The 14,236-nt window shown below is 51.9% G+C and overlaps 1 protein-coding gene and 1 long non-coding RNA gene across 3 annotated transcripts in view; one reads left to right on the forward strand and one right to left on the reverse strand.

The window, feature by feature from the left end:
* Nucleotides 1-6,360, reverse strand: part of XYLT1 (xylosyltransferase 1) — a 299,369-nt gene extending 293,009 nt beyond the window's left edge. The window contains exon 1 of the mRNA XM_078074765.1: nucleotides 5,888-6,360. Coding sequence (XP_077930891.1) covers nucleotides 5,888-6,229 — 342 coding nt within the window. The 5' untranslated portion in view covers nucleotides 6,230-6,360. The remainder of the gene's footprint in view (nucleotides 1-5,887) is intronic.
* LOC118539397 (uncharacterized) overlaps nucleotides 5,137-14,236 on the forward strand; it is a 34,355-nt gene continuing 25,255 nt past the window's right edge. Inside the window, exon 1 of one of the 2 annotated variants that reach the window (XR_004919155.2) lies at nucleotides 5,137-5,606. This is a non-coding gene — a long non-coding RNA (uncharacterized LOC118539397). Of the gene's footprint in view, nucleotides 5,607-6,102; nucleotides 6,162-14,236 lie in introns of those variants that run through there. The other variant, XR_013448883.1, reaches the window with a different exon arrangement.

Consider the following 14,236-nt stretch of genomic DNA (forward strand, 5'->3'; position numbering starts at 1 on the left):
CTTAAATGGGTTCTGCAGTTCTAAGGTTAGGGACCTTCGCAAGCTGCTTATAAGAGGGAGGGTGTAGAGCAGAGCGGTTAAGAGCCCGGATTGCCTGGGTTTAAATCCTGGCTCTGCCATTTATAACCGTGAACCCTGGGAAAGCTGCTTAAGCTTCTTCCTCTGCCTCAGTTTCCTCCGTAGCGTGAGGTTTCAATGAGTTAATGCTTGTAAAACACCCAGGACAGGGCCTGGTTATAGTAAGCTCCAGAACTGTTGGCTGTGGCAGCTAGAATACACATTTGCTAAAGGAATAAAGGAGTTAATGCATAAGAAGGGCTTCAAACGGTGCCTGGCACATTATAACTGCCCTATAAAGACTGATTACTGTTATTATTACTCCCTATTTGTGTCATTATTTAGGGGTCTGATTCCACGAAAACTGCCTATCTGCTCCTTTTTCTAGGGTTGGCACATTTTTGGAAATCTGCAGTAAGAAGGGAGAAAAGCGGTATGAAGACTTTCAGGAATCATTTGGCTGCGTTTGGAGTTTTTCAAAGAACTGCGCAGACACAGCGCTCAGAAACCCGTAGGTCGACTGGAATAAGGCAGACCTGGGTTTGGATCCCAGCTCTGCTACTCCCCCAGCTCTGCACTCTCGGTGAGCAAGCTGCTTTGCCTCTCTGAGCCTGTTCCCTCATCTCTGAGATGGGGCCAGCAACAGTCCTATCCCACACAGCCGGGGAGATTCACTGAGACGGTAAGGTAATAACCGCAAAGTCCTCGTTCCTCCTGCCGTGCAATCAGCACCCAAAAGACCCGCAATTTCTAGCCAGCTGTCCTTAGTTTAACTTTTGTGTAAGTTGGAGAGCAGCTCCTTCCATCCTGGGTTTTTCGTTTTGTTTTGTTTTGCGTGTGTGTGTGTGTCTGTCTGTGTGTGTGTGTGTGTGCGCGCGCGCGCGCACGCGGGAGCATCTTAATAACAATGTATGCAAAACATCTAAAGGAGGCTTGGCATACAGCTGGCACTCAATAAATATTAGTGCTCCTCCCTCGACCACATTCCATCCTGCTGCAAGGCTGGCACACGCACAAGCACTGGATCTACTCTCCTGCCCTGGATTTCACTCAAACCCGACTTTCCATGGGAAAATAAATAATTGCAAAAAATTGCTTATTTCCAAACGTACTAAGACTTTCTTTTCAAGAACAACAGCTCACATTGGAGCATCTCCATGTGCCAGGCCCCAAAAGCAGTTCACATGTATCAGTACATTTCATCCTCACATGACCCTCTGCGGGAGCCCGGATTTTCAGAGAAGCAGAGCAGAAGGACTTGCCCAAGGTCAAGGAGATGGCAAAGAGCAGAGCCTGACCTGAACCCATCTGTGTCAGACGCAAGGACACTTAACGGTCTCTTTCCTGGGCGCTGGGGCCTGGCACACATTACCTACGACTTTTTCCTCCTGCTCCCACGCCTTTTCCTTTGAACTTGGGTTTTGTTGGGGTTAAGTTTATGTTTTACTTTTAGTTTTCCCCAAGGTATTTTCTTGTTGGTTCTGAGAGATGGGGACCAGGGTCCACAGAAATGGGGGAAATGCAAAGAAAACAGGGAGCATTCTCCTAAGTGACAAGACAGGGCAGTGTTCACCAAGAGACAGAGAGGAGGTCAGCCCTTACACCATGCACCCTATGCAGTCCAATGATGTGGGCACCGCGCATTTTTGTCTTTGTGCATGCAGATTTATGGCCCCACTGACTACAAATAGCTCCGGGTGAGAGGGAAGCTCCTGACCACAGAGATATTCTTAAGGATATTTTGTTTTCTGGGGAAACACACACACACATCCCCACACACACGCACGTGCGCACGGGCACGCACGCGTGCACAGTGTCAGATATCTGCCCCAGTTCAAAACACCAAATTTCCTTTCCTATTAAAACCATAGATCAAGGCTGGACAATCCCCAGCAAACAGGGACTAACGCTTTGGCTTCTTATTTGCAAAACAGCAAGTATTTTGTCATGTAAACTTTGAGAAGATTAAAAAGAAAAAGAACTGATAAACGAGAGAGAGTATCTACAGTGTGACGAGACTGGAAGGAAGGCAAATGTACATATACAATTACATATATACACCTATGTGTCTAATAATTTCTACTTTTATTTATCTGTTCATTTAACATTTTCCAGTATATGATTAAGCAGATGGCAACATTTGCAGTAAGATAAATATTGTTCAGTGATGCGTATTTCTGTATACAAAGTGTAATACATTGCTCAAACAAAATAAAACCCTATTGAGAGTGTGAAAAAAAGAAAACCCAACCATCAATAAAATACCCTCTGTTCTCTCTGGTCTCAAAACATTTGGATAGAAAGAGAAGCCACACCTCTCAGGCTGTTAGAACCAGAGGTGATCTGGATACAGTGAACCAATTTTTCAGAGTCACTGCTGACGTCTGAAAAACTCCTGAGTTATCTGAGTAATGTGAAGTATGAGGAATTTCTGCCAAAAAAAATCAACAGTTCCAAGGGGTCAGACGATAGAAAAACCCCACTCCACATTAAAGATGCATGTGTATGGAAGGGCGATTAAAAATTCGGCTCCTTGAATGAAACTTACTGTGTAGCACTTTATCTAAGGGCACAAGGAATAAACGTGACTTCAAGAGGATCGCTGGAATCGAAGGGAAAGAAAATAAACGTTCGTTACGTGAACACACACAGCTCTCTTTCATTTGTCCCCAATCCATCCAGAACCTGGAGTGTGATCTTTTTGACACTCTCCCCAGTGTGTTCCCTCCCTTTATAAGGGAGCCCATCTGTTTCTTAAATTCTGAGATGACAGTCAAATCCACAGCTTACAGGAGACCCAGCGAAGGTCTCGGTGTCTCAGCCACAGCTCTGCTCCAATCCACCCGATAATTCTAATATTTAAGAGCTCTGGAAGAGGCGGAGAGGGAAAAGGAGCTTGCAAATCTTTTATAGCTATGTCCATCTTGTCACCATCCTCATGCTGTCTCTGACTCTGCTTGAGAAATTGTGTGTTTCTTCTTGGCTCCTTAAAATGCACCAAAAATACAATCAGGTCCCTCCACTGGGGCGCTGCTCCCCAGACATAAAAGGTGGCAAGTGCAGAGGCTCTGGGACGGTGGGCACAAGGAAGCAGCAAGGTCTTGCTTAGAAAATGCTCTGGACACAGTGCCTGCCGGACACTCTTTGGGACACAGCCACCAGCACCACCACTGCCACCAATGGGGCCACAGACTCTCTCTGCCTGCAAGAATTGCACCTGCCCCACTCCACCCCGCCCCCACCCTCCAAAGAGCACAGAGATGAAGCATCATGTCCCAAGCATGTGTCTCACCAGGTCTTTAAGAGAGCCATCTGGAAAATCACAGGGATTTTTTTTTTTTTTTAAACATCCCACTCCTGAATCTATCTCCAAGGCATCACGCTAGCAGCCCCAACAGGGTCTGCCGACAAACCACATGTTGCAAGGGCCTGAGTGGCTTGCGAAAAGGTCCGGTCCTCTCCCAGCCTGCGGCCCAAGCTCAGGCGTGTCGTTGGACTTTGGGAACAGCCTGCCCCCTTCTGGTCTCCTTGAGCTCCACGGAAGGGCAGGGGCTGGGTGGGCACGGCTAGAGGAGGACCGACCCCGGGGCCCTCCAGCATGTCTGCGCTGTGATTTCAGGATCTAGCAGGGCATGGGGGTAGATGTGGGGCAGGGAAAAGAGAGGAGACAGACGAGCAGATAAAATAAAATATAAATCCAGGAGACATCACAGTTCACAACAGCGCAGTAGACATCCTCAGAGAAAGGGGGAGGACCAAACAAACAAACAAACAAACAAAATCTATGTCTATAACAGAAGGTGAAGAAATTGACACCTGGGGAGATGCGGGTAGGGGGGGGTAGTAATTAAGCCTGCAGATGAAAGCAGAGTTTCAAAAAGCAGTGCAACTCTGCTGCTGGAACTGGCATGCCAAAAGGAATAAAAAAAGGAAATGGCAAGCTCCCACCTACCTTCCCAACTGCAAACCTCTCTGTGGCTGAGCTGGGAGGAGAGAGAATAGGATACTGAACTGAGCACACACAGACGGGGTGTGGACGAAGTACTCAAAACATCCAGGACGCAGGAAGAAATCCAGGCCTCCTTCCTTCTCTCCGCTTATTTCAACAGGTGGTCTTTGCACCCAAAGATACACCTCCTGGTGCCTATCAACCCCAGACGCAAAGGGTACAGGAAGCCTCATGCCACCGTGTTCAGCCTACATGTTCCCACTCTGGGCCAGCAGGGCTGGTCCTGAACCCCCTTGCACCGCACCTCCCAGGAGGGCTCCAAATCCAGAACGAACCTGGAATCACATTTCTGCCCAAACACATCACAGTTCACCCCAGGAGTTTAAAGGCAGTGCCCGGGAGTACCCTTCTCTGGAACTAAAAGGCCACAGGACATTGGGAATGTGCTGGCTCTCCATCAGGAATCTCCCTCCACGCCCCTCCCCACAAACAAGGGAAAGACGTCCACCTGCTACCCACACAGACAAGTGAGCAACGTGAAATGCCACCATGTCACCTCCTGGGGCACAAAGAGCCGCACTCCGGCAAAGAGGGTCACCGCTGATTCCAAGGAAGTTTAACAGATCAGAAAGCATCACGCTGTGTCTGAAGGCACTCTTCAGAGAGGGCTCCCAGAGCGACAAACGACACAGACATGCATTCAGTGCCTAAGGATCCTGAAACTAACCCCTAGCATCTGATGTCCCCCCAAGAGCTAGGAGAACCCCTGTAGGCAAATGGCATGAGGAAGATAGAGACACACTGCACATCGTTATTCCTTAGGACAGACACTCACGCCCACAGGGCACAGCGAGCCTGGCCCAGGGTTGGGGACTCTGACCTCCTCCTGTCCTGCGTGTCCTAGCTCAGTGGGCTCAGCAGGGCAGCCCAGAGAAGGTGTGAAAGACATCCCTGGAGAAGTTGGGGACAGGAGAGAAAGACACCCACATGGCCGCAGAAGATGGACAGAAAAACCAGTGTCAGAGCTCAGACTGTTCACACCCAAGGAAGGCAAAGAAAACCCAGAAGAGCCAAAGTCGTGATGATGTGGTCAGATACACAGCTGGTGACACTGATTGGCTACACACAAGACCGAGAGCCAGGGACAGCCATCTAGGAGAAGGGGCCATGCCTTGACCCTGGACAGCTGGGTGAGGAAAGTCAGAGAGGGCACCGGGAGAGGACAAGGTTAGAGACGGAGAAGGCAGAGACACGAGCAGCACAGACAGCCAGAGATGGCAGACAGGAGACCTAAAGTAAGACCAGGCGCCCAAGCCTGAATCTTGATTCAGGGAGATGGCTGGGGATTTGGGACACCGATCCCAGACCCCATCTCAGGCCCGGAAAAGATAAGGAGATGGCAAGCAGGGAACGGAGTTGTCTGCACTCAGCTCAGCAAAAACCAAAGAGATGCTGTGAGCACCACCCATGAGCAGCGGCTGAGGATCCCGGGCACGATCCACGCACTCAGACAGTGAGCAAGGCACCAACACCCACATGCATAGTGCAAGTCGGGGCGCCCAGCAAGAGTGACGGGGAACAGGAACCCGGCCAGGCTCCGGTAACCCCCAAAGCGCCTCCTCTGGAGATAACTTCCCCAGACCCCAAGAGGGCAGTCCACAGACTCGGGATGGGGCAGCCCACTGGCCCCCTCCGAGCCTCGGCAGGAACCCCGCCCCGGCTTCCAGGGAAAGAGGCAGGGAACCGGCAGGCTTGGGGAGTCCCAGTCTGATGCCCGGGGTTCAAGGGCTGTGGGGGGGAGCGTGGGGTCAGGGCTGCCTCCTCCTCACCCTCCCTCTCTCCCTCCCTCCCTCCGGGACGCGAGCCGAAAGGGCATCTTACCAGCGCCCGCGCGGGCAGTGCCCCCCGACTGGCCGGCTGCTGCGCTCGGGGTTCTCCGGGGCCGCCTCCCCGCGCCCGCGCCGGGGCCCCCCGTCCTCCGCCGCCGCCTCGGGCTGCAGCCGGCCCGGCGGGCAGGTCCCGGCGCTCCCGGCGCGGGGCCGGGGCCGGGGGCGGTTGCTCCGCGCCGCCGGCCGCTGCGCCCCCGCGGCGCTCCCCGGCCCCGGAGTCGAGGCTGCTGAAATTCCACACGACCAGCGTCTGCAGCAGCAGCACGGTGAGCGCCGCGAGCAGCGCCGAGTGCGAGCGCCGGGCCAGCCTCCGGGCGCACGGCGCCGCCACCATCTTCGGAGCGCGGCGGGCGAGCGGGGCGCGGGGACCCCGGGCGCTCCGGGCCGCCCCCGCGCTCCCCGCGGCTCCCGCGGCCGCCGGCTGCCGCTCGGGCTCGCGCTCGGGCCGCCGCCGCCGCCGCCGCCTCGGCTCGCCGCTGCTCCTCCTCCGCCGCCGCCGCCGCCGCCGCCGCCTCCACCGCCGCGGCGCGGAGTTTTCAGACGGGCAGGGACCCGGACGTCACCAGGAGGAGGGGAAGGCGGGGAGGCGGGGAGCGGGAGGCCGCGGAGGGGGCCGCCGGGCGCGCGCGCTCGGGGAGGGGGCGCGCAGGGCGGGCGGGGGCCTGGCCCGCGGGGCTCCCCTCCCCACAGCCCTCCGCGGGGGGAGGGGGTGGTGGCCGGACTGGGGCTTGCGGGGGGGCGGGGGGGGGGACGCGGGCCGAGGCGGCGAGGGGCGGGGCCTGGAGGCGGAGCAAGGGAGGAAAAAGGAGGAGGGAAAGGAAGGGGGTGGGGGCGAGCGGAGAGGACGCACGCCCCCCACGACAAGAGTAGGAGTGGGGTGGGGGAGAGGGGGACAGTTTCCACGGCGGGGAAAAGGGGCGAGGGCAGAAAAGCAGGGGAGCTTTGGGTGAGGATGGGCGCGCTCCGAATCAAGGGGAGGTCAGGAGGATTTGGGGGTCCTGAGATCCTGCCTTCCCTGTGGGACGCCAGCACGAGGCAGCTGAGTGGGGCGGGCTCCCCGCCCTGGAGTTTGGAGGCAGGTATATTCCACGGGCACAAAGACTGCCGGGCAGGTGGAGACGTGAGAAACGTGTCAGGAGTGTCGGAACCGGGGTAGGGTCTCACGCAGCGGGTCCCTGGATCCCTCCCTGGCTTGAAGGGGCAGGGAGGAGGCTATGAATGAGTCTCTGTGAGTGACTCCTGAGTCACACCCCACCCTCTAGAGCCAACGATGTACTAAGTGCTTTACTGAGTCACTTCTCTGGTCCCTAAGGACGAGCAAGCCAAGAGACTCCAAACCCAGTTGGCAAGCACGTGCTTTAGGTGGTAAGGGGGTGCCCAGTGGAATTTCTCAACCTTCAATGGCTTCAAGGTCCAAAGTCTGGCCCCTGAGCTTTCATCTAGGTCTTTCTTCCAATCCATTCCGAAGCCTGCCTTCCTGACCGTGCAGGGTTCAGCTCCTGGGGGAATGGGTCTTGCTTTGCAAAGTGGAGTTCTTTCCCATCTGGGCTGGACTGTCCCAGTGACCTTGAGCCAGGAGGACTCCTCCCTGGGCCGGAGCTTCCTTCTCTGTCAAAGAGAGCTCAGACTGATCATCCCAACGGACTCAAGTTTCATCCCCAGCCTTCTCTGACTCAGTCTTTCCAGTCTTTCTCTCCCTTGTCCTCTAGCCCAGGGCTTTATACACAGCCACCCTGAACACACCACACGTGGACAGAGGGGGAGGGGGTGTCCCAGACAGGACTTAGCACTATGAGAATAGAATAGCAGATCAAATCCCCAGCTTGTAAATGAGGGACTCCGGAGTGGAGGGTGGGGGGTGAATGCTTTGCATCTTGTCTGCTGTGCTTTTAAACCTCATCCTAATTTTTAAAGAGAAGATAGTGGAGGAATAAACAGGATCCATCAGAGAAGGAGGCAGAGAGGGGAAAGAGATGGTTTCACCCACTCAACAACAATCCATGCATATCAAACTTGTGTCTCACACTGGGGCCAGGTGCAGGGACCCAAAGGTGAGTAAGGCTCAGTCTCCCCTTCAACAAGCTTGGGGTCCAAAGGGGATCCAGATGTAGATGTTGGTCATTAAAGAGCCATGAGGTCAGTGTCACTTTAGAGATGTGCACAAAGTGCTATTGGTTCATGAGGGTGGGGTGGTAGGGACCACCTAGAAAATGCTTTCTGGACCCACAGAACAAGCCAACCCACTTCCCTGAACTGACAGTATAAACTGTCAGCTAGTGGGGATTCTGAACTGCAGACTAGACTCAGCCTTCAGGGTATCTACAGCCTGGCCAGACATGTGGACAGGCATAGGGGAAGTCCCTTTGGGCTCAGCCCACCTAACCAGGAGTGAAATAGAACACAGACAAGCTCTTTGGCTTTCTGTCATCTGTTTATCACTTGGGAATATTTTGGTTATAAGGAATAAAACCTCTATTCTAACTGTCTTAAAAATAAGAATTTAGTGGATCATGTAACTGAGTATTTCAGAGTAAAGACATCAGGCGAGGTTTGATCCAGCAACTCAGAACTATGACTTCGAATTCCTTTTCTTTCCATCTCTCCTCTCTGCCTTTCAAGGGGTCTGTTTCATTCTGAGGCTCTCTCTTCATGTCACAACCTGGCATCAGTTGCTGAGACTACTTGTATCCTCTGTTCGTTTCTAGCCCACAGGAAGGAGGGTCTGTATTTCCCAGCATTCTCCTCAAAGGTGCAGAGATGCTGGTTGCCCCTAACCAAGCAGGGTAGCCAGGAACATAGAATGCACTGATCAGCTTGGCCAAGGTCCCATCTATCACCACCGTTGGCACTGGGGAGCAGCCACCTTCTGGATGTTCTATAGGGATCAGGGTCTTATGGGAAGGAGGGAATAAGTACAGGGGAGGCAGGCACCATAATCTATTCCGTCGGGCCACTTTGATGCTACATGACCTTGGGCAAGTCATTCCCCTCCAAGGACTTTGGTTTCTTTAATGCCAAATGATGGACTGGATGAGATGGTCCCCAAGATCATCATGTCATGTCCTCAGAACTCTTCCTCAGTGTCTAAACAAAGCTTCCCAATCCTAGCAAAGGCTGCCCTGGGGACTCTGGGCATCCACGCCCTCCAGCCCGTCTTTGCTTCAAGGTCTCTGCTGCATTTTTCCTCTAAGCAACAATGATGTTATCTGCTTCCTGCACATGACACGTTTAACCATGGTCTTCTGGGGCCCATGCTCTGGTTCTGCTCCCTTGGGGGCCACCGGCTGAAAGAGTGAGGTTAAGGATCCAGGCCCCCAAGTCTCTGGAGAGAGAGAGTGAGAGAGAGAGAGAGAGAGAGAGTTGTTTGTTTATCTCAACTCATAAAAAGCCATGTGAGAAAAAGGTTTAAAAGCTCCGGGCAGGTTATGGATGCCATAAACAGCTTATGTGAGGTTTTTAGGATGATAAATCACCTGAGATAGAAGGGCAGGCAGGCAAGCTCCTAGGGTCGCCAAGACTATTCCTCCTGCCCTGAGGCAGACCGACAGCACCTCAAGCATCTGTAGGAGACGGGGCTGGGGTAGGCAAGCAGCAGTGGCCGCAGCAACACCATCAAGTCTCTTTAGAATTTTTAAAGCTCATTCAGTCATTCAACACAGATATATTGGACCCTATTATGCGCCAGGACCCATGCTGGGCAAGAGAAAAATAGATATGAAGAAGATTCCCTAAGGAGTTTTGCTTTTTGATACAGCCCCTACTCTCACATTACCTGAGAGCCAGAGCTGTAAGAAGTTCCAACTGATGTGTGGGATTCCCTCCACATCCCCACCCCCAAATCTTGTTTGATCATCACTTTCCAATGAGGGGAGAGGAGATCAGGCAGCAAGGGGTTTTGAGGCTTGGGTGTGCCCAGCGCGAAGCTAGGAGCCAGGAGGGAAATCAGGGAAGAACGGTCTTCACCTTCAGGGAGCTATCAGACAGATGCCCAGCTCTCCTGCTTTGTATCTGAGACTTTCAGCATCAATTAAGTTCCTTATGCCTTGGTTTCCTCATCTGTAAAATGGGGGGGATAATAATAGGGCCTTTCTCATAGATTTCTTATAAGGATTAAATGAGATAACCCATGTAAAGGGTTTTTCTATAGAGACCTGAACATAGTAAGTGCTCCATAAAAGGCATTGTTCATTTCGTTAATAACAGTAGGGCAGTGTCAGTTATGAGTGTCCAAAGGTATCAGAGGGGCGAAAAAAAGGGTAGTCAGGGAAGGCTGCCTGGAGGAAGCGGCATTAAATCTAGCCCTCCATTTTGATAAAAGACTCCCAGTATCCCGAAGGGCAAGGACCTCTTCTGTCTCTGGTACTCCGCATAGTGCAGGACATGGAGTAAACCTCGGGCATAGAATGAACACCAGCTGGTGGACTGGAGCTTACAAGTTGGCAGAACCCACCACCATCTTGGCAACTTTTTAGTCGTGTGATTTTAGGCGAGTTGCTTAACATTACTGAACCTCAGCTTTCCAATGTGTAAAAGGTGAAGAAAAATAATGCTTACGTTTTAAGGCTGCTGGGGGGTGGGGTATGGGATCAGGGTACGGTATAAAACAAAGTGCCGTATATTCCGTACAAAATGTTGGCCCTGGCTAGTGTCAGTACTGATGGAATGTTAGCCTGGCTGTGGTGGCACGCTGGTCTGTAGAGAAATGCTCTCCCCTTCTCTCAAGTACTCCTGACAGGAGGTACCAGAGAGCGAGGGCATGACATGCCTTCTTCTGAATTTAAATAAACTTCAGCCAAAGAGTCACATGTAGTCAAATACGTGGGTTGTGTTTTGTTTTTTGCTTTTCTTTAATCTTAATCTGCCTTCATCTTAATGTGTCTGTTTCTTTTTGGTTTCTTAGAGCCTGTTTTTACCCAGGCTCTGTTTTGACCCTGACTCTGCTCTTAAAAAATTTAAAACCTCCCCCTCCGTTTCACTTCAGCATCAAACAGAAGTCATAAACATGGGTCACCTGTTTCACAGTGTCAGTGGGAGGGTTACGCACAGAACACCGTCGCATCGCTAGGAACCTCTGGTTCTTTCAGACAAGTGCATGCAAGCACCATGATTCCTGGGCAGGTGGAGGTCAGAGGAGCCAGGACGCCGGAAGCCCCCCGGTACACGAGGCCACAGACACGCATCACCTGTACCCCGCCCCCCCCACTCCACCCAAGAGAAGGAAGCAGCCTCTGATCAGACCACAGACATAGGTAGGCGACGCGTCCTGCCAGACACCCAGCTGTGCTTCTGACACAGGCTGCGGTTCCAGGGAATCGGCCACCCCATGTATCAGCAGAGGGAGCTCTAGGTAGCAAATAACTTTCCTCTGACAGCATACTTTCCTGTAGGAAAGATCTAGAGACAGCAAGGAAAAGCAGGAGTCCTAAGCGGAGCTGCCATCCATCCTGCACCGAAGGGACCCCCAGCCATCTGCAAGGGCAGCGTGTGCGGGTGGGGCTGGGCGTGATGGAGGACAGGGGACACGCCGGCTGAAGAAAGGACAGGTGGATATCAGGAACCACCACACTGCCTACGGGTTATCTGACCTTGCACGGTACCAGCACTTTGAGCCCTGAGGTCTCACAGCCTTTATACTACCCTTGAAGGCTGTGATGTTTGAAGAAAGGACCCACTCCAGGTCCAGTTAGCAGACGATCTTGGCAGGCATTTTTTGTTTTTCTTTAAAATAAATGTTTGTCGTGTGTGGTCCCAGGGACCATAGGTGATAACGATGATGACAAGCACTTACTCAATGCCAAGCCCTGTGTTCAAGACTGCGACAAATAATAATCCCCAAATATCTACTGAGAACCCCCTCGATGCCCAGGACAGTGCTCCTGCTGAGGATGCAACCGTGAATAAGACACAGCTGGTCCCTGACCTCATGGAGCTTACTTACATTCTAGTGTGGGGGCACAAGGGCCGAGACCAGTAAATACAGATGTACGAGGTAACACCAGAGAGCGATGAGCGCTCTGAAGGAAGTAAAAAGGAGCCATCTGCTAGTGACTACAATAGAGCAAATTAAAACAGGCCGGTCAGGGGGCCCTCACGGCAGGAATGCCATTGGAGTGTTTCCTGTACTGTCTCACGAAACGTGACCTTTCAGAGGGGTCTGATTCTGTTCAAGCACCAAGTATCATCTGTCCGGTGAATAAATAACGGCAGATCTACTTTTTTCAAATGTATATACATGCCTTTGAGATGGATAAATGAAAAACGCTGCTTAATTCATAGTAGTTCTGTAATTTTGAATTTTCTCAAACCCTGGTTAATAAAAACTCAGCTGTTGGCCAGTGTGACGGGGAATTGGAAATGGGTCAGAAAGAAGTCCGTAACAAAGAAAGGTTGAAAAGATACCATCTTACAAAAAAAAAGAAAAAAAAAAAGATTGGGAGAAACTGCTGCATTAAATCACAAATATTTTTTGTCCAAATAGCCTTTTATTTTATTAACTTGACCCTCAGCCCTCTCCAAGGTTCTCTGTGTTACGGATGTTTCCGCCTAGCCCCCGTATCTTTGCTTTGGTAGGTTCAGCCTTGTCCCCACAAACTCATCTCCTGTCTCGTTCACAGACTCTGTTCTACACCTCCATCTCAACCCACATTTTAGCTACTGTGATTCTTCAGTATCTTTTGAGCATCTTTTGCTTGTAAACCTCAGGAATCCATTCCAAAAAGACTTAAGGGAAAAAGCCGTTTATTGGAAGCATATCGAATATGCTGGAGTCTGCTAGCTGCCTACCAAACATCTAATGTTCCCTTCTTGCTTGATAAAGAATCTTGATTTATTTAGGGTGATGGTGTGCCCAAACAAAGCAATGGTTCTCAGCTTTCCTTGTAGTTGAGGGTGATCGAAGAAGAAAGAACAGTAAACATCATTGTGAAGCATCCAAGAAATCCTTTGGGAGAGGGTGCTAAATCAGTTGGGATGAGTGCCCTTTCTGTCTGGAACGTAGGAAGGATAGCTGGAACTCCAGCAGCCATCTTGTGTCCAAGAGGATAGAAGCCAGTGCTAGAGATGATAAGCCAGAAAGACAGAAGCAGCATAGGTCCCTGATGCTTTCTGATCAGCCGTATATGGCCTACCATTGGACTTCTTTTCAAACCTGAGAATGAACCTCCCACTGATTGAAGCCACTCTAGCTGGGTTTCTATTTCTCTATCTGGTCTGCTGAGGTGTGTGGTGAAATTGAACCATTTCCCCGAGAGAAGGTCAAGGGTAGAGATAGGCCTTGGGAAGAGCTGGAACCAGAGACCCGAACACACAAGTCATGTCCTTCATCTCTTGCCCCTGCTTCTCTCCAAATGCTTGAGTAATTCTCTCTCATGGCAGACCAATGCCCTCCTTGTATAACAAGAAACACAGCTGCCACAGCTCCTGAGTGTCACATCCCGCAGCCACCACAAAGGGACAGAATCTCCCTCTACAACCATGGGCCTCAAGTGGACCCTCGATGCTGCCCGACCACTGCGCATTGTGCTGGTTCAGGTGCCCTCCCGCACCTTAGGCTGCGTGTTCACACCCCCCTCCAGTTCCTGGTGCTCCTCTCCCTTGCTCACTTGCCGGATGACCTTGACTCCTAGGGGGCTGAGAAAGGAGGAAGCAGGCATAGGAGAGTTCCCAAAAGCTTCCTCAACCTCATTTCCCCACTCCCCTGCTCTGGAGCGCTGAGTGACTTTTGATGGAAAAACCACCCAGGCTCCTGCCCGAGGCCCCCTCCTCTGCTTGCCACGAGACCACTCCAACTCTTCGTCTCTCTTTCCTCTGTCATCATTGTTCCCTCCACGATCTAAACGTACTGCTACTTCTCTGATTGAAAACAAACACAAACAGTCCTCTCTTGGCCCCACTTCCTTCTCTAGCATCTACCCCGTGTTTCTGTTCCCTTCCCAGCAAGGCTTCAAAAGAGTTGTTAATTCAGGGTCTCCCGTTTGCTCTTCATCAGGCCTATGCCCCCCGTCGCCCACCAGCCTTCACACACTCTGGAGCTGCTCTTAAGCGCCTCAGCCCTCTCAGCCCATGAGCTACTCCCAGCCCATATGACCATCCCAACGAAACTGCATGGCCCCCGCCAGCCCTCCTGATTGTCTGGACGTGGTTCTGTCATTTCCTAGGGCACTGGTTACCTTTCGTAAATATATCACTGATTTTAGTTGTTGTTTTTTGTCTGTCTCACGCCACTAGATCACAAGCTCCACAAGAGTACTTTTTGTCTGTTTTGTTCACTGCTCTACCCCCAGCACTAAGTACCTGGCACCTAGTAGGTGTTCAATTACATCGTGTTGGATCAATGAATGAA

This window comes from Halichoerus grypus, chromosome 6 (assembly GCF_964656455.1).
Source record: "Halichoerus grypus chromosome 6, mHalGry1.hap1.1, whole genome shotgun sequence".
NCBI lineage: Eukaryota > Metazoa > Chordata > Mammalia > Carnivora > Phocidae > Halichoerus > Halichoerus grypus.